The 26,266-nt window shown below is 48.7% G+C and overlaps 1 protein-coding gene across 12 annotated transcripts in view; it reads left to right on the top strand.

Moving 5' to 3' along the window:
* CDH23 (cadherin related 23) overlaps positions 1–26,266 on the top strand; it is a 182,306-nt gene that overhangs the window by 10,985 nt on the left and 145,055 nt on the right. For all 12 annotated transcript variants that reach the window (XM_048310984.1, XM_048310985.1, XM_048310987.1 and 9 more), the window contains exon 3: positions 2,200–2,277. In XM_048310984.1, coding sequence (XP_048166941.1) covers positions 2,200–2,277 — 78 coding nt within the window. The remainder of the gene's footprint in view (positions 1–2,199; positions 2,278–26,266) is intronic.

The following is a 26,266-nucleotide window of genomic DNA, read 5'->3' as shown; positions in this document are numbered from 1 at the left end:
GTTGGATCAAGGAGAGCCTCACTGGGAGCACTGCCCTGGTGCTCCTCTGGGAAGGGGAAAAATAAGGAAAAAAGACAATCTAGCAAGTCCTTTACCTCCCCCCCTCCCCTCCTCCCCCCGAGAGGTCACTTGCCAGGGTATCCCATTGGAGGTGGGATGGCGGGATTTGCCTGCCCAGCTGGGGACTTGCTCCCTCATTGCAGTGAGAAACTGCAAAGCCTTGGACAGGCAGCACATGGAAATGGAGATTTGGAGGTTTTGCAGCTCAGCAGCGTTCCAGCCCTTCTCTCCTAAGCCCTGCCCAGGGCTTGGGTTGTCATCTCCGTGATAAGCAAGTGCTGGCACAGCTCCTGTGCCTGCCATAGCCATAAGTGCATGGATGCCCTCCCACACACCCTGGGCACTGCAGGTGACGGAGCAACTCTTCCCAGAAGGTTTGTAAAGCTCCTGGTGAAGCAATGAGCTGGGATATAATGGACAAGTGGAGCCTGAGTGGGCTTGGAGTGTTTGGAAGAGGATGGTTTAGCTCTGGCATGGCAGTGGAGTCTCCCTGCTCCTGCCTGGCTACTGCTGCAGGAGGTGAGCCCTGGAACCTTCTCTTCTCCAGGCTGAACGCCCCCAGCTTTCTCAGCCTGGCTTCAGAACAGAGGGGCTCCAATTCTCTTAGTGTCTCCATGGCCTCCTCTGGACTCTATCCAGCAGGTCCATGTCCCTCCTGTGCTGGGGGGACCCCTTCTTGTGTTGAGGGTTACAGGGAAGGTGCATCCCAGGGTATAACTGGGTGGTTGTGGCAATCTCTCAGAAGGAAATGCCAGCGTTTATCCTGGGATTTGCAGCTCAAAGCAGTGTCCTGCCTTTAGACCCTCCCTCAGCAATTCCAAGCTCTCAGGTGCTGGTCTCCCTCCTCCCTGAACACACAGATCCTGTGTGCTGGGTGGTTTGAAAGCCTCCCAGCACCTGCTGCAGCTGGATTTGGACAGTGCAACTTATTTTTAGCATGCTGATGATATTAAGAAATGTATTTTGCAACAGAAAGGTTTTGCAGAAGTGAGTCTTGTGTGCTAAGGGCTGCTTGGGGTGTTCTAGCCTCATTTGCCCCTCCCAGAGCCTGCTGGCCCCAGCGTGGCAGGCAGTGACAAGTGTGCTGCCAAGCCTCTGGAGATGCTCCTAGCCCTCAAATAACCCCCTTTGTCAGGTTCCTTTTTATTTTCTTTCCAGGTACTTAACTCCAGAGGTTGGGATTTAAATGTGCCTTTGCAACAGTGCTGCCTCCAGTGCTTTCCCATTTCTCAGGGTGTCTAACCAACCTGGTGCCTCAGGAAAGAGGGCAGCGCTGAAAAATCCCCATCTTGTCATGGAGGTAGCCCTGGGGGAGCTGCTCTCCCATCCTGTGCCCATGTCCCCAGGAGCAGGTTTGTTGGGATGCACACCTGAGACCTGCGTTTGAAAGGTCTCAGGAGCATCTCTCTCCTTTGGGTGCTTGGGCAGGCAAAGAGGATTCTGAAGCTTGGTCTGGTTCCTGTTTCTCGAGGTGGGATGCTGAACACGCTCTGCCAAACCTTCTTGGGAAATCATTATGTGCCTCTCCCGCCACCTCTTTCCCTGCAGCCCTGGTACAGTAGGTCTTTCCTGGTTGACTCTTTCCCTGGCTCAGGCTGCCTTTGTCACTCTCCTACGTGCTCTGCACTTGACGCTGTCCCCTAATGAGGCTGCGGGCCAGGGGCAGGCTCACGAGCTTCCAGCGCCGTAAAAACGGGAGTGGAAAGGAGTGAGCCTGGTTATTAAAGGTGAAAGGAGGCAATTAGAGGGAAAGGCAGCCGGGTGATGGGAGAAGGAAGGAGCACGGGGGTTTGCTGGGGTGGCTGACAAGGCGAAAGGCTCTCAGCCATGGGAACAAAGCGAAGGTATTAGTCATGGGCTAAACCAATAATTGATGCTCCTGGTCCCTGTGCTGTTGGCTTCCCTCTTCCCCTAAGCCTTTTGGAAAATATCAAATCCAGAAAGATTGGTAGAGGGAAGTGGCTCCCCTGCCAGCTTTTATGGGGGACCTCATGCTGCTTTCTGTCCTTCTGCTAGCTCTCATCTTGGGGGTTACCCCTTGCCAGCATGAACCCAGTGCCCTGTGAGCATTCCTGAGCCTTTCCCAGCCGTGCTGGCCCGTGCCAGGGAAATAACTCCTTGTTTTTGTCCTCTTCCCAGGTCAAGGCAATCGCCTGCCATACTTCATCAACTACTTCTTTGACACCTACCTGCTGATCAACGAGGACACACCTGTGGGTAAGTGGGATGGGCCTGTGGGCAGCAGCTGCCACCACACTATGGAAAAGTACGGAAAAGGAACGCTTTTCTTTTGACTGACAGATGGAGCTTTTCTTTCTTTATTTAGCTGGGGATCAGTTTTTAGTAAATGCAGAAATCGACCTGGTCATTCTTGGCGCCTTCCCAGGCTCTCAGTCCATTAAACTTGTGGTCTTCAATCAGGGCTCGTGACTGGCTTTTAATGCGGGAGGAATCGATTGGGAGGCTGGGGTGGAGCCTGTGGAGATCCCTTCTCCCACCTCCAGCCGTGCAGCCCAAGCAGCACCTTCCTTAAGAAAGGGCTCTTGCTGCACCCACATCATTAGCAGAGCTGTCAAGGGTTGGAAGAGTCTGGAGAGGTCTCCTCCAGGACTCAACCAGTGCTTCCAGCTGAGCCTTCTGTCCCTTCCTGGGTCCCCTTGGTCACGCATTTGCAGCCCCTGTGGGATTTAGGGTGGTGTCTGAGCAAGCAGGCAGGATGTGGAGTCTTGGTTTGGATGGATGGTGGAGGCTCCTGTGTGGTAGCTGAGCTCTGCACAGAGACGCATCCTCAGGAGAAGCCCTGGGAAGGGAGCAGGAGTGAGAGCTGCTTGGGAACAGCTTAATGGAAATGCTTCCTCACAGAGCACCTTGCTCTCCAAGCACTTGAGCTTGAAATACCTTATGGGAATTGGACTGAACTTCTATTTTGCCTGAAAATAGGGGAAGATTTCCTACAGCCTGCTTTCTAGTGAGACATTATATGAGTCAAGTTGTTCTTGGAATTACTTTCGCAGTTGAATTTCTTTTTTTTTTTTTTTAACTTTGTATTACACTGTGTCTATGTATAATTGACTCTTAAGAATATTGGCACGGTGGGATTTTGTTTCCAGATGCACCGGAGGGAAATGTCAGCCTGGGAAGTGTTGACACACACAGTTGTTTCTGTGTTTCCTGCTTTTGGCAGGTGTTTTCTGAGTTCAGGTTTACTAACTTTAAAAAAAAGCAGCATCTGGAAACACCTTTCCGAGATCCTGAGTGTGAGGAGCAGAACAGTGTGTGGCACCTGTTTCCTGGAAAAAAAAGTGTCCCTTTTTGAGGTCTGAGTGCCCATTCCCATGACATCCCTTCCCTCCAAACCCAGCCGTTCCCTGCCTGCTGCCTGCCATGTCAAAAGGGATCTTAAGCAACAATTAAGAGATCATTCCCCCTCTAATCACTTACAAGAGTAAATTAGTTTTGTCAGGAGCTATTAAGACAGAGAGCTTGGAACTCATTAGGTGAGATTGGGCTGAGGGAGCTGCTGGCACTGCCGCTGGTCCAGGCTGATTAATTTCTCCCAAAACATCATCAATGCCCATCTGTTTCATTTAGGTCTGGGGAGAGCAATTTTCAGGTGGACTGACCCTGTAGTCAGTTACTTCACCCAGAAGTAATGGAAACACACACACACATGCAGAGGGAGTCAGAGATGGGAACTCCAGGAAGGTTCTGGGAAGGGAATTGTAGGAGAGGGGGGGGATACTTGGAGAGCAGGATGAGGAGGGAGGATGGTGTTGGTTGGGCTGTTGGTGGCATGGGCAAGACAGGTCCCCAGGAGAGCCTGTGCCAGCTGCCAGCAGCTGTATCACCCTGTGTTTTACTTGGAAAATGGGAGTACTGGCTGGATAACACCCCTTGGGAGAAGAGTGTGCAGGAGAGGGACTGTCCATCTTTATCCTGCTGCTGTTTGTCTTAAGCAAAATTATTCCAAGGGCCATTTTGCTTAATCCCAGACCTTTTGGAGGGCTGTGGATAAGGGATGCTATGGACACCAGGTGAGTTGCTGGAGGACCCTGGCAAGGCATGATGTGAGCTGGGAGGGTGGCATTGATGCCACTGGGGTGACTGCAGCCCTGGATGTGTCAGCAGGTGGGAATGGGCAGGCAGCATTCCTGGCTCCTCTTGGTCGGGGTCCCTGCTGCTGCCAAAGGAACGTCTTCTTAGCATAATGTAATGACTGGAGTCTAATTGCCCAGCAAATGGATTTGCTGTGAGCAGGACAGGAATGGGAAAATGAAGATGATCCATCATGTCAGGTCTGTAAGTAGCCTTATAACCACCTAGCTTGGATTCACCCAGGTTTCTCTGAAAGCTTTCATGCCTCAATGCCTTGCAAAATGCATGACAAAAGAGGCCATTCAGACGAGTGTAATTCCACTTCCCCTTCATCCTAGCAATAACATTTTAGCGTCACTGGAATAATGTTGTCTTAAAAGAGTGGGAAACACTTCAACCACTGCACTTGAGGTGATAACATGCACTTGGCCTTGCCCTCAGGCCATGTTGTGTCAGGGAGCACGGTCACCCGGGTGGGGATCAATGTGTCCCCTCCTGCCTATCAGACCTTGGTAACTCCTGCCTTGCTTAAAACCAGGAGAGGGATTAAGTCTGGATCTTAGGCCAGGTTGGATGGGGCTGTGAGCCCTTGGTCTGGTGGGAGGTGCCTGGCAGGGGGTTGTAACAAGATGATCTTTAAGGTCTCTTGCGATGCAAACCATTTTGTGAAGGACTGGTGTCCCCTGCAGAGCCTGCTCAGGTGAGCAGTGCATGGCGCAGGGAAACCTGCTGGGATGACCATTCCCTGGGCAATGCGAGTGTGAGGAGGTGCTGCTCAAGCTGGTGACAGCACCTGGGACAGCTGGCAGGTGGGGAGGCTGGGCTCCCTCAGGACTTCTGCCAGGGCTGCCGGCTGTTTGGTTCCCATACTTATTCCTGGGTAGGAACGTCTACAGCTGAGGCTCTCGGCTCTCCACCCCACCAGCTCACCGGGATGCTTCCTGTGACTGGTGAGATGCTCAGCCCTGGGTCCCCCAAATTCAGCTGCCTCAGCACCTCCTCCCACGTATTAACCTGGGACAGCGTGGGGCCAAGGAGAACCCCCAAGTCAGCAAGTCCCAGGGTCAGGAGCACTGCAGAGTGACAGCCCCAGGCAGTGCCCGCTCAGCGCCATGTCCAGTGACCCGGGCTGTGTTTGCTGCTCAAAGCCCCCTTTTCCTTCCCTCCTGCTCCATGGCTCTCCCAGGAGGCACAGGCTGTGCTCTCCATCCCGGGGTCCACCGTGCCCAGAGAGCTAGGTGGATGGATGGATTGATGGATGGATAGCTGACAGGGAATTTCACAGGTTGCTCTGCCCTCTTTTTGCTCTGTGCAGCTTTTGCTGAGCTGGCAAATGCTGTGACCATGGATATTTCTTCACTAAATTTGAATAGGCAGAGCTAAACCTTGCTCTTTATAACATCTACTTCAGAATGGGCTGTAGCAGGCACTGCCCATGGAGTTGTGGCTCTCACAGTTGTGCCCCTGAGGCTGCTGCAGCCTAAGAGGAGCCAGGGATAGTGGAGTGCCACTGAGGTGTGGGTGTACTTTGCTGGCTGGTGACGATTAAAGGGTTTAGGTTGGTGTGTGACACCTCGTGCCTGCTGAGACACAGAATTATTTCGCAAGAAAACTAAAGAGGAACATGGTATTTCACGGGCAGGGTGTTCTGCAGGATCCTCATGTGGAGCTAGGGCAGCACATCCCTCTAATATTTGTGGATGATTTGATTTAATTCTCCGTCCTAGACAAGGACCAGGCCAGAGGGCTTTTTTTCTCCAGGCAGGGAAGACTTCCATCCTCCACACTCTGTATCTGTCCTTTCCAAGGCAATGATCTCTTCCAACACAGCTTTTTGCTGCTGTGCTCTGGTCCTGGATAGGGAGATGCTTTGGCACCCAGGAAAGGTCCCTGGGGGTGCTGGGCCACTCAAGCTGCTGCTGAAGATACGGTTGTCAGTGTGGGATTGAACACGGGCTAAACCTGTTTGATCCCACAGCTGTCAGCATGTGCCGGCCACTGCGGTGCCCGGGCTCCTCCAAATGCATCACTGGAAGGAAAAAAACAAAACCAGCGCTGGCCCTCTGATCCCTGCATCCTTCTGGACTGATTAAATCGTTTCAGAGCTCAGATATCCATGCACGAGGCTTGGGGGCGGGGAGGGCGCATCTGATGGGGACAGCTTTGGATGGAGGACTGTGGTCATCTGAGCACAGCACAGCCACCAGACCCTTTTCCCTTTGGTGTCTCCGGGTCTGCCCCCTCACTTGCAGGAGCGTGCTGCTGTTGACGGAGAGGGGGGATGTACTGCTCTTTGTCCCTCTTACTCAAACTAAGGAGTTAAAGCTACAGAGAAAACGATGAATTAATCTCGGTGCACCACGGGGTTACAAATCACAGTGGCAAGACCAGAAAGTACCCTGGAGGCACACTGTTAATGAGGTGCTAATTGGTTAACAAGGAGGTGGGGCTCAGGATGGCTTTAAAGTTTGAGAGCCCTAGGAGCAGGGCAGCAGGGGGAACACCGGGAGCCTCTGTGAATGATGCGAGGCAGGCTGGCTTTTAGCAAAGTTTGGTAAATTGGGAAGTGCTTTTGGAAAAGGCGGTGGCAGTGGTAATAGAGTGGATGGAGAGCTTGGAAAAGCCTCCATGAAATATGTGTTAAAGCAGTGACTGTGCCCTCTTCACGCCTGGTTGAATCCGTGGAATGGGGCCTCTGTGCCTGTGTTTGGTCTAATCAAAGACACCCCCTTCTCTTTAGAGATGCTCTGTCCAAATTTGCTGTTTGGTTGGATAAGCCTCCATCCAGCTTCACCAGCTTCAGCCAGGAGTCACTGTCCTCTTCACAGCCAGGGCTGAGCTCTTAGTGGGAAGATTCTCCAGAACAGCACAGGAAGGACACAGACCTGCTGGAGTGAGTCCAGAGGAGGCCATGGAGATGCTCCAAGGACTGGAACCCCTCTGCTCTGGAGCCAGGCTGGCAGAGCTGGGGGTGTTCACCTGGAGAAGAGAAGGCTTCAGGGAGAGCTCAGAGCCCCCTCCAGGGCCTAAAGGGGCTCCAGGAGAGCTGCAGAGGGACTTTGGACAAGGGGTGGGGGGGCAAGACAAGGGGGAATGGCTTCGCACTGCCAGAGGGCAGGGTTAGATGGGATATTGGGAAGGAATTGTTCCCTGGGAGAGTGGTGAGCCCTGGCACAAGGTACCCAGAGAAGCTGTGGCTGCACCATCCCTGCAAATGTCCAAGGCCAGGTTGGCTAGGGCTTGGAGCAGCCTGGTGTAGTGCAAGGTGTCCCTGCCTGTAGCAGCGGGTTGGAATGAGATCTTTTCAAGGGTCCCTTCCCACCCAAAGCATTCTGTGAGAGGCCAAGAGAGGCTGCCCATCCCTGCTGTGCTGTTGCCTCTGATAAGCTTTAGCTGATGGTGGAACCAGGCTGCTGCATATAAAAAAATCCCCAGCTGGGAGGGCAAACAGAGTAAAACAAGTGGGCAAGTGCATGGTGGCACTTGGTCTGTGGCTGGTTACAGAACTTGGGGACTATGTGTGTTAGCACTGACATGGGAGCATGGGGTTCATAATGATAAAAAACCCCACAAAGCTGCTTTTGTTGTTTATCTGACAGAAATAAGGTGACTTGGTAAGTACTGGAAGATCTTAAACTCCTTGGTTTGCTTGCTGGGTGGGCTGCCCAGGAAGCAAACACCCATGGGGTGTGTATGTGCAGCAGGCAGAATTGATTTGGCCTTTTAGGAAGGGTAATTCCAGAGGAATATGCTGTGACAGACTCTGGCTGTGACAGAGATTGCATGTTTTTGAACCTGCCTTACAAGCTTCGTTCTGGCCATTGCTGAGATTCTCCTTCACAAGGGGAGGCTGTGGCCACCTCACCTTCCTCTTCAGTGTTTATCTATCACCCAATGGCTGTTTACTGCCTAAAACTGAATTCTCAGGGTTCTTGAGTGCTCTTCAGAGGAGCAGCCTTGTTTCTGAGTGTGCTGACAACCCTAATGAACAGCAATATTTGAGGAGAGCTTAAAAAGGAGATCTCAGCTCTCCCAACTCAAGCCCTTTTTCTGTCATTTGAAGGCCCATTGATGAAATTACTTGTTGAGCTGCAGAAAGTACAGCATCTATAATGAAAACTTAAGGCTAGAAAATTAGTTATTCCCAACATCAGGAAACTTAAGGTTAAAGAAAAAGCCCCACTCCCACCCAAACCCTTAACTCTGCGTCATTAAATTAATCACTTCATCAATCACTTAAACTTTCGTATCTGCTTTGCTAATAGGCAGTAACATTAGTGCTTATGTTTAAGAAGGGGAAGAAGGAGAAAGAGGAAAGTATATTTGCAATATGGACTCATTAACATGCCAGGGTAACCTTGCTCCTGGCAAGCGCCTCATCAAACCATCTGAAGGTTTGATCTTGCCACCTTTTGAGCCCTGGCATGGGGGCCAAGCCCTTTCCAGAGAGAGGGAGATAGATGTGTGAGTTCGGTAATGAGGTCTGGGGTGATTTTTTTAATGTCTGGGATGGCTTTAGCAGCATTAATTATCTGTACAGTGCTGTCTGTAGGAGCTTCATTTGCAGGCTGGCTTCTTGCTGGATATGCCCTGTTCCTCGTTACTCTGGAATGCCCAGGCTTGGATGTCAACACCATCCCAGCTCAGTCAAATTGGGCCTGCCAGGCTGATTTGGAGGCATTAACATGGGTGACAAAACTGATATAGAGCAGAGATAATAACGCAAGTCAGGCTTAAAAAGAAAAAAACACAGGAGGGGAAAAGTACACATGTATGGATATGTGTGTATATATTCAAGTTAAGAGACATATATATATATACACACATACATATATATACACACACACCTTTGTGGAGGTATTCATGTTCTAAGGGAATATTATGAGCCAAGGGTATTTCCCTGTACTGGAGAGAAATACTTGCATTTACATACACTCATAATTTTATTTTTGGTGGAGAAGGGTGAGCTGTGATTTCACTACCAGAAAAAAAATACTCTGGTTGCAAACAGTGATGAACATGCTTGTGTGTTTGGCCAGATCAGAAACTTGATGTATTTGGGTTGTGTAAGCTTAAAAAAGAAGGAAAAAACCCTAACTCCTTTACCCCCTACTTCTAACGGTGGCACATCTGAGATCTCTGCAGTCTGGATCTGCCCCATCCCTGGAAGTGTTCAAGGCCAGGTTGGACAGGGCTTGGAGCAACCTGGGATAGTGGAAGGTGTCCCTGCCCATGGCAGGGGGTGGAACAAGACAGTCTTCAAGATCCCTTTCAACCCAAATCATTCCATAATACCATCTTCTATAGAGAAATGTCTCTTTCTACAGAATTTCCAGACTAGTAAAAAAATTACCCTTTCAGTTAAAACTTTCTATAATTGGGCACTGTGGAAGTCCTTTAAGAAAAAAGAATTCAGACTATATGCCACCACCACCACCAGCTGGTGGTTGTTGCTTACTGGTGTAAAACAAGCCGAAAAAACGCCAAGGGAAAAAAAAAACCACAAACAACAAAGAGTTCAGAAAGGTCCAGCTTCTTTTTACGCTCATCAAAGTCATCCGAGCAATTAAAACGTGAAGAATTTACTTAGTTGAGTCCCCATTATGGAAAGCTGCCGCATTCCAGTATGGGAATAGGCAGGCAGAAGAGAGCCCTTCTGGCAATGTAGATACATGCCATGGTGCTGAGACTGAGGAATGCAGCTCCTGCTGTTGGGAAGCGCCTGGGCAGGAGCCTGCCGCTGTCCCGGTGAGCATCCTCTGTGTGGGGCCGGGCTGTTGGTACATGGTGTGCTGTGTTGATTGCCTGGGTGGCAGGGCCACCTCTTGGGAAGCTTGTTTTATCATGTGTTCCATGGTTTTGGGGAGCGTGGGTCACCTCAGTGTTGTTGCATGACTCCATCCCCTCCCGGTCTTCTAGCTTTTAAACTGATTTATTGCTGGCGTGTGCTGATGCACCCTCCTGCCTTTGAATGGCTTAATGTGCTTGATTGGCAGGGGGAGTTAATAAATAGGTTCCTCCTGTCAAACTGCTCGGGTACATTGATGCCTTTTAAATTAACTGTAACCACTTGGGGGGGGGGAAGAAAGCGTTGTTGGACAACTCCATGAAAACATCTGTTCCATTTGTAGCGCTGGTCAGAGCAGTGAAAAAGCTCTGTGTGCTCCCTCTCTTAAAGATTTATTAATATTGCTGGGTACACGAGGGGGAAAGATTTCAAACACTTGACATTTAATGGTTAGTAACTCAATTTTATTCCATTCATCTGCATGGCTTTGTCAGGTGCCTGCTCTGTCGAGGCTCTGGTATTGTATCACGGAGGTTGTCTTACTGCCTGTGAGCAATTAGGAGGGTGATTTGGTACCTGAATACAGAGAAACCTGTTTCTTTTTCCTTTCTAATTGATTATTAGCTTTGAGGTGAGAGCTGGTGTCATGGAACGTAATATCCTTTCATAAACAGTGATGTGGTGGCTTTACTTGCTCTGCTATTTTGGTTTCAAGCAGTTAATTTGAAAATAAGAGGGGGAAAAAGATTTTGAAATATAGAAAGTCCAAGGGAGACGAACAATTTGGGGTATGGAGAGAAGCGCGGAGCATCCTCCCAGGCAGAGATTAATGGTTGTTACTAATGATTTTGGGAAATAGAGGGGAAGGAACAAGATGCGGCAGAGGACTGTAAAATAAGTAACAGCACTGCAGAAAACCCTGACTCTGGAAATGCACCTTTTCCCGTACGGCAGCAGCATCAAATTAAACACATCCTGCTGGATAAAACAGCATTTCTCTGCAAAGGAGCACTGATGTGTAGTGGGATGGTGAGGCAAGAGGTGAGGGGACCACACAGAAAGCATCGTCCTGCCTCCTCATCTCTCCCAGCAGCTTTCCAAGGGGCATAAAGGGTGGGGAAAAATAATCTCCCTGGATTTGCAAGTTGCTCTTTGTCTTGGAAAAAATTGTTTGCACTCCCATCAGGTGCAGAGTGGGGAGTGAGGGCTTGCAGAGAGCATCAGCCAGAAGTCATTGCCCACCTGCTTTGGTGGGGTGGGGGAAACAGAAATTAAGGCTCTGTATTGGGGGGGAAAAAAAATCCAAGCTGGTTTGATCACACTGCAACAGGATGGTCTCACAGAGCCGTAAAAATGGGCAGCATCCTCAAAGTTCACACAGCACTGGCAGGAGAATGAGTTTCACTGGTGCTGGGATGATCCACAGTCAGTTTCTGGCAGATATAGGTGGAAAAGGTGTCCCCTAGGAGAGAGGGGAGGCTGCTGCCTCCATGGATTTTAAACCAGGAGCTTGATTTTTGCATTCCAGGTTGTAAGTTGAAGGTGTATTTTTTATTTTGCTGGTTAGTTCATTTCAAAAACCAAAATTGCTGTACTTGATGAGCATCCCACTGTAAAATCAACTGGAATCTGTTGGAGAAGCTGTTTTCCAGTGGTGATATTCCCCCCTCCAGCCCCCAGAAGCAGAAGTTCACCCCAGGATCAGCAAATACTGTAGGTGGTCTGGGTTTGCTCTTTGTGTATCCTGCATCCTGTATCCACTGGTATTACCCAGGCGGGCAGAGGGACAGTTTTCATTGGGGTGTTGCTCCCAGGAGTGGAGGAGTGCTCTTTAAAAGCAGTTTCTCTGTCATGGATCTGCATGCAGCCTCTTTTGAACAAGATGCAGCGTCAGATGCTGCCCTGGCTGGAGGGCAGTGACAAGGTGGGGCTGGGCCAGCTGCTCCACCAGGCATGGGCTCATCCCTGTTTTCCATGAAACCCCCTGCCTTGTGCAAGTGGCCCCAGGTGGTTGGATAATGGCATCCTTAATTGTGCTCTGAGTGAGATTAACTTCTAATCTGACAGTCTGACATCTTTATTGTTATTAATGTGTGAATAATGCACTGTGGTGGGGTTTTTAGGCATAACTTTGGTAGCAAATGTTTTCCTTTTGTTTTTACTGGTGTCTGTTACTTTGCCACTGTGGTATTTCCAGGCTCCAAGGGCGGGGATCTCAGAGGTCAAGGAATGCTGCTCCTATTTTGTTTCGTATTAAATGGTCTCTGCCATTGCATTGCAGCTATTCCCCTTTATTTTTCCTTTTTACCTGTGAGTAGAGGTGGTGGCAAGCAATTCCTCTGGTGAGTCTGGAGTTTCTTGGGACAATGGGTGTTGGAATGGGATGGGGGGCATCAGTCAGATGGGGCTTGGGATTCTGGGGTGCTGCCAGGGATGGGTGTAGGTACCCATGGGGCTGAGGGTGCTCTGACAGGGGCTGGATCTGTCCCTTGGAGCTGATAGGGAAGGGAAAGGGAGCTGGAGGAGGGAGGGGGGGAGTTGGCTGCAGTCTGTTGACTCCACGAAAAGTAGTTTCTGTGGTGCAACTTGATATTAAACAGGACACAAGGTCAATAATGCCTTTGCATGGGAGAGCTTCAGCCCACACTTCTATCAAAACCAATATTAATTTTCACTAATTAGGAGCTGCACCTAATGGGTGTCACAGCTAATTTACCTCATCCATAACGCGGGAGAGGAGGGGGTCAAGTGCCTGGGATCAGAGCCTGCAAATCTGCCTCCTCTCTGCTCCCCCTTTGTTCCTGGCCCAACATGTGTTTGTCACCTGGGTGGCTTCTGTCTGCAGGGATGTGGGAATGTGTGTGTGGTCTTCTGCTGCCTTCCTTGGAACACGGGAATGCTATGGGAAGGCAGGGAAGGAGCTGGATGGGGAGATGTACTGTGCAGCAGGTGGAAAAAGAGCTTGGAAGGATGTGCAAGGGGAATCTTTGGGAAAGAAAAGGATGCCTATTGTCCTGAAGGGAAAGGTGTAGTGGAGTGTTTGCTCTTGAAACTCTTGAATTTCAAAAGCCTTTATTGTGTGTTTTATCCCTGTTCCCTTCCATACCTTTTATCCTCACGAGCCAGCCTGGAAAGCATCAGTGAAGCAGTGAGTCTGTCACCATCCATAGTCTTGTGACTTGCTCTAGGGAGTCTTTCTCTTGTCTTTGATTCTGTGACAAGCTGGACAAGTGTTGCAAACATTTGTGGGGAGTGAATTTTTGTAAGAAGATATCTTGGGTGCTGTGCGGGTCAGCTTCCCACACAGGTCGCAGGCAGGAGCATTCCACGGATGTTGCCAGCAGTGCTAACAGAAAGCGAATTTCTGATTTGGAATTATCCCTCTTTGGCTTGTAAACTTGATCTGACGGCTCAGACAAGGGAAGAAAGGGTGAACATTGTATTCCTCTGAAACATCTTTATAATCTGTGCTTTCTAAACAAGCCAGAGTCTAAGAATTATCCACAGGGATTACTGCTTTAAATGAGAATACACTAGAGAAATTTGTGGTCTGCTGTCAGACAGCTCATTGTTAGGGATAGCTAAAATTGACTGAATAGGTGATTCATTGGTTTTATTTGCACTGCCCTGACTGTAAACCTCAGGAGTCTTCCTTGTCGGAATTGATCTGTTCTGCCAGCAAAGCCGCAAGCAGCACGTGCACCACCAGCCCATCCTGACACGTTGTAGGAGAACACAAGAGCTCTTGCCTTGCCCAAGGCATCTTACGTAACAGACGCCCTCCTGTTTGGGGTGTCTGGGGCCTTGAGAAAGGGGTTTGGCTTTTAGGCGTGTCCTGGGAAACTCCCACAGGAAAGTGATGTGCAGAGAAGAGCCTCTCTTGGAAACTGTCTCAGCCAGAGTATCCTTTTGGGGCGTCCGGGGAGCTTCAGGTCAGAACTGCTGGTAGTCCTGGCTCCCATCCATTTGCACAGTGAGCTTTGCCTCCAGTTTTGTTATCCAGCTGCCCAGCCAATCCTGACTTGGGCAGGTTTATTTGCCTTTTTTTTTTAGCTCTTGGCCTGAAATTGCCACCCAGCCCACGGCAGCTCCCAGAAGGTGTTTTCCCTCTGCCTGCTCCAAGACTCACTGCACCCTTAAAATCTGGACTTCTTGTTCTTCACCAGCTCCTCCTGTGAATGTCATCAGCCTCAGTGGGGAGAGGAGAATATATAAACATAGATAATATATATAATATACTGAAGAAATTTGTGCCCTGAGGCTGGGCACATTACCTGGTGGCTGTCCCTCTCCCCTGCTCTCCCTTTGCGGGGGGCCAAGGTGGCTGAGAAAGTTTCTTGGAGCTTATTGCCCAGGGAAAGAGACCTTCAGGCAGGGTTCTTGGGGGGAAAAAGCTTCCCCAAGCATGACGGATTTGACTATAAATCTCCAGATTAATGCCCAGGTTCCCAAGGTCTGTCATCCTGCCTGGCACGTGAGCTGTTCAAAAACAACATGCAGGCTCATCAGTCATTTGGGAGGCACGGCAGAAGGGAGGCTGCAGGGAGCCCGTGGACATATCTGTGAGGGGACACGAGGGACAGATGGGGCAACATCCTCATCTGAGGGCACACACAGGCATCCCAAAACCTGAGGAGCCTGGGATTATGTTGTGGGCAAGAGGTGGAGTTGAAAGAGAAGCAGGAGTTTTGCATGAGAATTATCTGGGATGAAGAGATGCAGGGCCAGGGCTGAGACCCCCAGGGTCTCTCTTTTCTTCTCTTTTTTTCTTGTGGAAAGAGTCAAACTGATTTTAAAGTAGATTCATCATGAGGATCTGTTATTGGTACAGGTATTAAGTTAGTTACGAATTTCTTGCACTTTCAGTCTTAGGAAAATCCTTCCCTTATTCCTTTTGCATTCAATCTTGATTGATAAGGTTTATTATCACTCTTTAATAACCACAGATATAATCTCAGCTCAAATTTGAGGAATTTATGGGAGTTACCTAGGCCAGCATGTCTGCATCCTGCCAAGGACAAGGGCTAGAATAAAGGACAGCCAAAAAAGAATGGCTCTCTTTTAATGGGAAGGGGGAAAAGAGGTGCATTTCTTGCTGATGGCAGCTCACTGCTCACAAAGGAACACTGCAAGGGAGTGCCTGTGGTGTGGTTGGATTGGTGGATTGAGTTCATTTGGGAGTTTTCTTTGAGGTTTTTAGATGTGTCTCATGCTGTGGGGATTGCCAGCCTCTGGGACAGTGTCCCCAGGGCTGTGGGATTGCTCATCTCTGCTGTGATGCACCAAGACTCACTTATGGAGACCCATAAGGTCCTTCAGCAGAGCCAAGGGGCCAAGTGGCTGATGTGGATTCAGTCTGGAAATCAGTGGAAAGAGTAGGGTGGGTTTTCTTTGTCCAAGAAATGGTCAAATAGCACAGGAAGGGTTCAGCTCTTGCGAATGTGCAAGAGGCTGGGTTTGCATGGAAGGTGGAGGCTGCTGGTCCCAAGAGGCTGGAAAAATGAATGTATGGGACAGCTGTTGGGTAACAGGAGTCTCTGATGTGTACAGGTAGCAGGGAGATGCTGAATTTGGTGGTCAATCCCCATTTCTCCCTCAATCAGGGCTTCAGGGGAAAGAGAAGCTTTCAAAGTGTTCACTCTGAGCAATTGAAAGAAAAAAGCCTAAAACTGTGACTTATTGGATCACTTTTCTCTTCATAAATTTCCACTTTTAGAACAGTCTGTGAAACCTCAGTGATTGCTTTCTTTTTGCTTTCAAACAATCCAGCAGCTGGGATTTAGCATGAAGTTTTGTGTTCAGTTTGGATTTGAAAATGTTATTTGGTTTTACATGTGACTGGGGGAGGTTCTTTTGAGCGCTGGCTGATCTGGACACTGGATGAGGGGTGTGTAGGCTCAGCCACCCCTTGCAGCTCTGACCCAGCCTGCAGAAAGAGAAGCCAGGCTCTCACTGGTCACCTTGGCCAGGAGAATCATAGAATCCTGGAATGGTTTGGGTTAGACCATCTCATTCCAACCCCTTGCCATGGGCAGGGACAACTTCCACTATCCCAGGCTGCTTCCAGCCCCATCTCTCCTGGCCTTGGACACTTCCCAGGGATCCAGGGGCAGCCAGAGCTGCTCTGGGCACCCTGTGCCAGGGCCTCTCCACCCTCCTAGGGAAGAACTTCTTCCCAATATCTCATCTAACCCTGCCCTCTGGCAGTTTAAAGTCATTTCCCCTTGTCCTGTCTAGTAGAAGACTAGAACTGCTCCTGCAGGAGGATTTGTGGTTTCAGACATGTCACAGGTACTGTATAAGCTACAGTTTGTAGTACACTGTCAAGGGGGAGCCTGGGCTCATTGCATGCCCAAGGGATTACATCAGTCTTGGAAATAGCCCTTCACTGCTTCCCTTCTCACCCTGTTCTCTCATGCGGCTGTGATGAATCTCCTGCAGCAAGTGTTTCCTGGAGTTCTGAGACAAAGGGCACCTGGGCAGGGGGGATCCTGAATCAGGAGCCCCGTGGATTCTTGCAAGGTGCTGTGGAAGTGACTGAGAGATGCTTTTGGTGTTTTTTTGCCTAAAGTCAATCAATTCTGGTGTTCAACCCCGCTCTTGTTCTCTTTGTGATAGCTTCAGGAGAAGCTCTTCTGTGCTTTTTCAGGAAATTGAGGCAGGCTGGATGCTATGCCTTTGCATGAGGATATGTTTTTGTGCAGGTGTTTCCACAAACCCTTGGAAAGCTCTTTCCAGAGGTAGATTACATTCCATCAACATGCAAAGGCATTCCCACCTGACCACAGTGACCATTTATGTGGGGTGAGCTGCCAGTTGCCAGCACTCAGAGCAACAGTTGTAGGAGCAATTAGCGAGAAATCCTTTGCCTGAAATATGCTTTTAATAAACCATTCACTGAATATATTCAAATAACAAATAAATTCCTGCAAACCCAAGTCTATTTGCAGATAACTCGCAAATGAGAAAGGCTAAATTAATTGAATGCTCCAGTCACTGGGGATAATGGTCCAGCTGTAACAGAGCTCTCCAGATGTTTGTTTGCAGAAGAGTATGCTTTCATAGGAAAAGAAAAACACTCGTGGGTATATTAACTCAGAAACAAGTTTACAGCTGTGTGCTTGCACGCTCTGCCTCGCTCTCCCAGCAGCCACTGTGGAGCTCTGTTCCAAGGTTTCCTCTTGCAATAAACAGCCTCTTTATTTCTCACTCATTGTCCTCGTGACCATGTTTAAACATCTGTGATGTCCAAAGTGAGGCAATGGCCCTGTGAAAGCCTCCCAGGCTTCAGCAAATATCACCCTCGCAGTGCTCCAGGGTGTGCCATGTGTTGCCAAGTACAGCTGGACCGCTGCTGCTTCCAGTTGAGGCTGTTGTGATTTGGCTTTTCCCTGGTTTTGGGGTGGGCTTGCTGCACAGGACCATAGATTGAGAGAACAAGGTTCTGTGTGTGGCTGGTGAGAGCACATAGGGATGAGTAGAAGAGCCTTGGTCGCCGGGTTCAGTTTAATTCCATCTAAAGACTGGAGTTTTGCCCAACTTCTCTCTGAGGAGCTTGGCTTTGTCAGCACACTGGAGTCATCAGTCCAGCGCTCTCCATCCGTTTCCCTAGGCCTTGTTTTGTTTCTGTTGCTAAACAGCCCAAGCTGGTTGTGAAGCCCTGTGGCAGAAGTGCCCCATTACTCACAGGCGAGGGGACAATGGGACGTGGGGCCACTCTTAAATGTCTCTCCACGTCGGCATCATTAATAACCTCAGTGCTGGCACCACCGGCTCCTAAATAGCCTCATTTATCAACAAGCAATTTACTGCGGTGCCGTGGTGGGGACGCAGATAAGCTCCTGCCTCACATATCCAGGCACCACCTGCCAAGTCTCCCCCCACCTCCTCTTTGGCATTTCAGAGGGACAAAGAGGGAGGCAGGGGAGGAAATGCTCTGTCTGAGTTGTGACAGTCGTTGCCAGCCCTGAGGAGCTGGGTTGTGCCTGGAGGAGTTGGGTTGATGGGCTGTGTGTATTTCTCAGGCCGTCACCTTTGAGGAGAGACTTCTAAGTCTCTGGTTGTTTCTCTTGGTTCTCTTAAAAGTTTTGTTTGCTTTCATTTTGGATGCCCCTGGATCTCTGGAAGTGTCCAAGGCCAAGCTGGATGGGGCTTGGAGCAACTTGAGATAGTGGAAGGCCTCCTTGCCCATGTCAGGGAGGTTGGAATGAAGTGGCCTTTAAGGTCCCTTCCAACCCAAACCCTACCACAACTCTATGATCCAAGGAGGAAGAGAAGCAGGAAATGTAACCTTTCCAAAACTGTCTGCCTTGGGTTTCTAATTCCTGCTCTCTTGTTCAAGTCCTGCTTTTACTGCAGCTGTATCTTGGAGATCAGGAGGTGCTAACTCAACTCTGGAGAGGTAAATCAGGAAGGGATTCACTGTGTCTTCATTATAACGAGGCAGAATTCATCACCCAGCACATGTTTTGAAACCTCAGAGAGTTATGGTGACAGTCCAAGGCCAGTTCACTCATGGATCTGAGATCTGCAGGCAAAAACCTGACCGCTGGTACCATTTCCTGTGGCTTTGGGACTTGGATGCCTGTACCAAATCCTGTTTTGGAGCAAAGCACCCTCTGATATTTGGGCTGAGGATGGCTATATTTTTGTTCCCCTGAACCATTCAGAGAGTAGAGCAGCTGGGCCACAGGCAAAAGCTGTAGCACGAAAGGGTTTGTATTCCCTGTGAGACTGAGAGCCTCGGGGATGTTTCAGCTTTTGTGAGGCGCAGATGAATTTCAAACAAGACGTGAATGAATCCCTTCACTTGTGCAAGTGTAATTTGCTGACGGGTTTGTTTTGTTGTTGGCTTTTTTTCCCCTCTTTCCCCCATTCATATTGATCAGCTCCTCAGCTTGACAGGGCTGCTGGTAGAGGAAGCAGTTCAGCAGTGGGACTTTTAGCAGGGCCAGGGCACCTTGTTTCAGTGCTTTATTCCTAGGTCAGGTTGGACAAGGCTCTGAGCAACCTGGTCTAGCTGAAGATGTCCCTGCCCATGGCAGGAGGTTTGGACTAGAAGGCCTTTAAAAGTCCCTAGAAACTCAGAGCATCCCATGACTTCTCCATTAGCATTGCTAATGTCCCTGCCTTACAGTTCTGGGGGTGTCTTCACCCCACAGGTGTCCTGCAGTCCTGGGAGACCTGCTCCATGGGCATTGCAACCCAATGAGCTTTATCTCCGACCTCATATTAATTGCAGAACAGCTTCTCTTTTCTAATTAACACAAAGCTGTGTTACCTAGCCTGGCTAAAATGCAAAATACTGCATGTGTCACCTTACTCATAAATAATTTATTTACACCAAGTAGCAAAGCACCTCATTAAATAGATTTCTGGGGTTCTGCTCTTCTCCTGTTTGCCCTGGTGCCTTTCTAGAAAGTGAGATAAGGCCAAAGAGAAGCACTGAACTCAAGGGCTGTGGGTCAGCTGCATCTTCTGGTCTCTGCCCTCCTGCTTTCTGTACTGATGGGGGAGATGGCAGTGGGTGTGTACCCCTGTTTTCCCAAGCTGAGGAGAGCTCACCCCCATCTCAAGGATCTCAGTGGAACTCCTGTTGGTTTATTGCATCCACTAAGTAGAAATTAATCCCTGGAGCCAGGATTTGGTTTCCGTCAGCAGAGCTGGTTGGTAGTCTCTGGACACTGTAACACTCTGGCTTCCACCTTCTCTGGGCCCCCTTTTATGGGCGGGATGGCAGCATCTTGTCTGCCTTGATGGCACACTGTGGCTCAGTTTATATGATACTATGATATTTTTCCCTGAGAAGGTGGGCAGGCCCTGGCACAGGGTGCCCAGAGAAGCTGTGGCTGCCCCTGGATTCCTGGAAATGTCCATGGCCAGGTTGGATGGGGCTTGGAGCAGCCTGGGATAGTGGAAGGTGTCCCTGCCCATGGCAGGGAGATGGAACAAGGTCTTTCCATTCTATAATAATTCCATGCGGATGGGACAGCTGTCAACCATGCCTTTAAAAAAAAAAAAAAAAAAGTGTTGCATATATTCCTAAGGAGGAACTCTGAGTTTTCCTTAACGTAGCCAGTATTTTCACGAAACTTGTAGGATTGCTGTGTTTTCTGTGGTACAAATCCTTCTCCCACGTTTGGCTCTAACTTGCCAGGGAGGCTGGATGTTGTTTCCCTGCACACTGGGACCTGTGACAGGGCTTCCTTTGATCTAAGAGCTAGTTAAAAAATGAACATTTTGGAGGGAGTTGGGTAGAAGGCAGGAAGGAACACAGGAAATACTCCTTGTTCTTTCTGGGCTGTTTCTGATTTCAAAAGTTAATTAGAAAAGGATATTCTATGGATTTAGGGTTTAAACTTTGTGTCAGATATGTTAATCAAGGCTGCATTAGCCAGGCTTTCCTTGAGGAGTCAGTGGGGAGAGTGTACCAAGTGTTCAGGTTGTTTGGAGACAGGCATGGATGTGGAGCAGTGCTCATGGAAGTCTTTGGCCATGCAGAGGGAATGGATTTTGCCTTCAGAGGTGGGGAGCACCCTCCTCTCCCAGAGCTGCCAAAATTGGGGTTTGGGTCTCCTCCAGCCAGTGCTGCTGGGGCTATGCCAGGGTTGGTTTGCTAACAGCTTTTCCAGGCCAGTTTTAAAAGCCCCCAGGTGATGCTGGGATATTTCTGCTGACCCCAGATTTGTATTTTTCTTTGCTTTTCCAGTTCATTCTGCCTTCTCACACCCCTCTACGAATAGTTGTCAGTAGTCACTGGAGGCAGCTCCGAGGAGTAAGGCTGCGCCTGATATTTAGGTTTTTTCCAGAATTCCCTTTCCCCGGCCTCCTGGGAGGTGTGTGGGTATTGATGAAGATCACAGTCTGATTTCCAGTTGGCAGTGCTCAAGAATGAAATAAATATTCCTGCTGTGCTTGAATTGGAAATGGTCCTGTCTGTTTTGTACCATCTTCCCAGTGCTCCGAAGAATTGCCCTGATCTTTGGGAAAATTCAGGATTTGTAAGGCACTACATTGAGTGCTTTACTGAGGTGATGGGGCATCTTGTGCATTTACAGCTCTGCCATAAAATATTAAATGAATCTTGTGGGATTCCCCCCTTTATGACTCCATGATGCTCAGTGCTGATGCTTCCCTCCCTCCCACCTTTTGTATTTATTCTCAAAGTTTACCAAACATGGACTTTCCACTGTGGGAAGTCTAAATACTTCAATTTCCCAGTTCCCTGCTGCTCTTTTTCTTCTCTGACCCTTCTCAGACAAAGGTGTGAGTGAACCACCAGTTAATTTCCTTTAAAAATAGTTTAAAACCAAGTGCCTTGAATGGTTGGTTCACATGCAGAGCTCATGGCTTGTGCCTTGGGAACAGGACCACATCCAGGCTGGAGCCAGCTCCTCTCCTTCCCCCTCCTGTTGTGGGGATGAGGAGAGAAGGACAGATATCAATAAAAGTGAATGAGGCTTTTTGACAGAGCAGCTTCTGTGAGGGAATTTTTTTTTTTTTTAAGGGTGCAAACAATGGATGGAGCAGAATTTGCATAAAACTCATTAGAAAAAAAGTACAAGTTTCATAAATCTTGTGATAAATTAATGCTATATCATTCCAAACATGATGTATTAATTTTAGGATCAAATGAATGGGTCTGTGATCATTGCTGGTAATTATGAGGCTCCCAGGCAGTTTGGAGAGGAAATTATTTTTAAGGGGTTTTTTTAAGTGCTGGAACCCTTTTTTCACCGGAAATATCTTAACAGACCCAAACTCCTCCTTTTACACGTTTCTTTTCTTATTTTATCTCCTGGGTGTTCTGGTGTTTTATTTGATGCGATTTTATTTACTTCCCTCTTTTATACTGAAGCAGTCTATTCCTTCCCAGACAAAAGGAAACAAAAGCCCTTTCAGTTTCTGAAAATTCTCCATGTTCTCCCTCGTCCCAGGGAAGGCCTGTGGGTTTTGTAGTGACAGGGAAGGCAAGAATTGCTGGATCCCAGCTGGAGCAGGCAGGGAGAAAGGACCTGGAATGCTGCTGCTCAGGGGATTGCCCAGGGACAAGCATTTTTTTTATTCCCTTTTTTCCAGGCAGGTTTGGATATACCACAGCAATACTAAGGTGCATCAGTGATTTTGGCAGCAATACCCCAGCCTGGTTGGAGAGTTTTGGTTAATAAACCCCTGTCTCCACCCCAAAGAGGTGCCAGTGAGTGAGCAAGGGATGTCATCTCCATCCATAGAATCCTGGAGTGGTTTGGGTTGGAAGAGACCTTAAAGATCACCTCGTTCCAGCCCCTGCCACGGGCAGGGACACCTTCCACTAAACCAGGTTGCTCCCAGCCCCGTCCAGCCTGGCCTTGGACACTTCCAGGGATTCAGGGGCAGCCACAGCTTCTCTGGGGAACCTGTGCCAGGGCCTCATCACCCTCACAGGGAAGAACTTCCTAATATCCAATCTAAATCACCCTCTGTCTGTGTGAAGCCATTCCCCCTTGTCCTGTCACTCCATCCCTTGTCCAAACTCCCTCTCCAGATCTCTTGGAGCCTATTCAGGCATTGGAAGGTTCTTGAAGGTTCTCTTCTTCAGATTCTGGTCTTCAAATTGAATAGCCCCATCTCCCTCAGCCTTTCCAGGCACTGCAGAGACACAGCACCAGCATGAAGCCATGCATTTAAAGTGGGTTTGGAGAGCTTGTGTGATACCTGTGCTGCTGTAAGACCTGTTTGAAGGCTGATGGAGGGCAATTACTCTGTCGTGTCAGGGTAGATGTTGACTTCAGCTGGGAGGGTGCCACTTCTCTGCCTGGGTGTATGCCAGCAGCCAGGGACTGCACACACAGCATCTGCCTGGAGAGCCTCGGGAATTCTGTTTATTTTAATGATAGTGTTAAGAAATTTCAACATGCCATTGATATTTTTGTATTTTTCCTCTTCTTATTTGTGTTATAAAGTTAACCAAAGTGCTCAGTTCTGAGCAAACCAAAGAAGCCCTCTGTAAATGTGAATGCTTGGCTCTTCTTTGCTGCTGCTCTCTCTTAAACAGCTTTAAACACACCTCTGTGAGAGCTTGGGGGTGGAAGGCAGGCAGTGCCTCTCTCTGAGGTTTACCACTGGCTGTCAGCTCTGCTTATGGATTCTGCCTCCACACTGACTCCACACTTAAATAACTAAACGCAGCAGAGAAATTACAGGCTCTGTCTTGGAGCATCTGAGGAACCAGGAAAAACTCTTCTGCTGTGCCTTTCACTTCCCAGCTTGACAAACTCCATCAGAAATGATTTTGACTGCACAGATTTGTTTTCCCTCTTTCCTGTCACCTCTGTGTTTGGCTCCTTTCCCTTCTACACATGACAGCAGCTTGTGGTTCCTGGACCAGCTGGTCCAAGGCTTTTTCCTCACACCATTAGTGAAAAACCCCTCTTTTTCTGATGGCAGAAATTGTTCTTTTCTCGGTTATTTATTATGAGAGCCTTTTAACAAGGTGCTGGTGTCTCCCTGCCCTTTTTGGCTTGCGGTGCAGTGATTGGAGTGGAGGCAGCCGTGGCGGAGGAGCTGATGCTTCCCATCAGCACCTGGAAAGAGGAATGTGTAACATTGAGCTCGGCTTGAATTTTAGGAATGGAAACTTTCCTGGCTGAGTCCTTCTGGAAAGTTTTGGCTCAAGTGGTTGCACCCATTCTAAGAAGGAGGTCAGAGAGTATCTGTTGAGGCTGTGCTTATGGAATGAGCTACCAGACACCTGCTTTGGGATGAGTGGCTCACCTGGGGATCTGTGATGTGCCTTTAGGTGCCCCTGAGCATAGCTGGGTGGTATTGGCAAGGGTTTACACTCAGCATGGGTTGTGTGGCAGGAGTTTTGCTAATGTGGTTCACCCAGGGAATGCAGGAATGGAGGTGGAGAGACCCTGGTGCTGGCAAGAGATTTCCTGAGCCCTCATGTGCTTTGGTTGCCCTCCTGTGCTGGAGTTGTCCCTTCCACATCAGGTCTTCTGGGCACACTGTCCCCAGCTCTGGCTTTGTCCCCTCCAGGAAATTAATGAAGCCTCATTCCCAACATGGGAACAGCTCCCATTTCCTGTGTCCTCCTGCTTTTCAAAATCTTTGGGAAAATATCTACAGAAGGGCTTTCTATTCCTCTTTTTTTTCTTTCTTTCTTTCTTTTTTTTTTTTTTTCCCCTGAAAGGTGAAAGAGAAAATGAAATAGAGGCAAAGAAAAAAAAAGGGAGCAGGTGACAAATGAGAAAAACAGGTTTGGAATTTCAAGATCAAATCCATCAAATGCTGCCTCTGAGCATGTCAGAGGCCAGGCTGCTGAGATTAACTGGGCTAACTGGAGATGCTGGTGTTGGGGTGGCTGAGGTGGGGAAGCAGGGCTGCTGGGAGAAGGGGTGGGACTTGTTTGTCCCATCTCCCTCACAGGGAAGAAGGGGAGCCAAGGAAATGTGGTGGCAGCTACCTGTGGAAGTAAAGTGTGGTGATGGCCTTTGTGTAAGGGTGGGGTTACTAAAATGATTTTTAACTAACTTTCTGCTGGTTTAAGGAGTTGAAGAATAGCTGAGGGCTCCCTGTGCCAGTTTGTGACCTTGATGGAGGAGCCAAAATGCAGTGACTATGCTCACACATATGAGCCAGAGCTCAGGAGGGGGGAGACTGGCAATGGTTGTTAAAATCAGGATTAAAATACTTTTTATATTAAAGTGTAGCTGATGCCTGAAGTCTTGAGGCCAAAAGCCATTGCAGACATTCCTATTAACTCCACTTGGGTATGAATCAGACCTTTTAAGAGAGAAGCTTATTAAGCAATTAATTAGAAACCTGCCCCTTCTGTTGGATCCCAGTGCCCTCTATCCCACCCCAGCCCATTCCTGCTGGTCTGGGTCAGCATCCTGCTCAGGCAGCTTCTTCATCCACCAGCTCTTTCCCTGCCCCTGGGGCTCTGCACTTCCAAAACCTTCCAGGAGCTCTAGAATAGTTCCAGAGAGTTTATTTCTTCTCCCTTCTCGTCCTCCTGTTGAAAGCAAAACCAATGGAGATGGATCAGTGGGGTGCGACCCCTTTTCCCCCTTTCCTCTTTGGCGAAGTGGAAGGGCAAAGAAAAATACAGAGGTTTCCAGCTGCGAGCAAGGTGCTGTGACAAGGGCTCCTCAATGGGATGCAAAAGTAGCCCCCATAAAACAGCTAAACCTAAAAAAAATATAATAAAATCCAATCAGGAAGAAAACAACAGCCAAAAAAAAAGAAAAGCTCCCGAGGTCAATCAAAGTTCAAGACTTGGAGAAAGAAGAAAATCTGTGTATGTGTGAGAAAGAGGGAGAAGTAGCTGTGATGGAGAAAAAGGAGGCAAAAGGAGACAAGATAAATTCTGATTATCTGGTGAAATCAAGACACTTAACTGCCCTGTCTGATTCCTGAGAGGAAACAAATGGAGCCTGTAACTTTGTACTGCAGAAAGATAATTTGTCCCTGTTTCCTCAGCCCTTGCTGGAGCCAGGTTGGTGCTTGGGCTCAAGGAGGCTTGGGCAGCATCTCCAGCACGACCCCGGGGACAGATGGGAAGGTGCTTTTCTTTGTGAGAGCCCTGAGAGGGGCTTCTGGCAGATGTGCTGCAGTTTTGGCTCTGCGTGCCCTGTGCAGGCAGGACCCTCTGCTCCCTGATGAGGGGTGGAAGAAAGTGGGATAAAATCAGTAAATACAATAAATTGGTGCTGAAGAAATTGGTGGAAGGTAACTTGTACAAACTTTTGTCGTGGTGGTGAAAGTGGTGAAGGTTTAATACCACACTCCTAAACTTAGCATTCCCTTGGGGTAAAACTTGGAAAAAACTTGGGGCAAAACAATTGTGAAGGCTCATTTCTCATTTCAGGGCTGTTTCTTATTATCTTCTATTTAATTTGTTATTTTTGATCTGTATTTTATACATTTGTGATACTTCTTTTTTTCTGGTGCTCTGAAGGTAGCATGGTGATTACTGCCTGACGGGGAGGTAAGGCAAAGGGTGAAAGAGCTCTTAGGTTTTGGTGCCTCATTTGGGAGGGTCTATTTAAGATGGAATTTTCCTCTGCTATAGCACAGCTCATACTGGTTCTGAGCTGTCCCTATCTACATTCTAATGAAGCTTCTTGACTAACAAAAGCACAGAGAAGTTGAGGAATCTGTCCTTGGTTTCACTCTTTTCAGAGCAGAGGGTGGTCGAGCCCTGAGGATCCTTATTTCCCAAGGATCTGACTCCAGAGACTGGCAGGAGCAAGAAATGGAGGTGCGATGATGTGCTCTGCCCAGAAATGCCTTGCCTCCTTGTCCAGGTTGTCCTGAATTTAGGAGCTGAATTCCCTG

Source organism: Corvus hawaiiensis, chromosome 8 (genome assembly GCF_020740725.1).
Source record: "Corvus hawaiiensis isolate bCorHaw1 chromosome 8, bCorHaw1.pri.cur, whole genome shotgun sequence".
In the NCBI taxonomy this organism is placed as follows: Eukaryota; Metazoa; Chordata; class Aves; order Passeriformes; family Corvidae; genus Corvus; species Corvus hawaiiensis.
The sequence above is the reverse complement of the archived record's forward strand: the minus strand, read 5'-3'. Positions and strand labels throughout refer to the sequence as shown.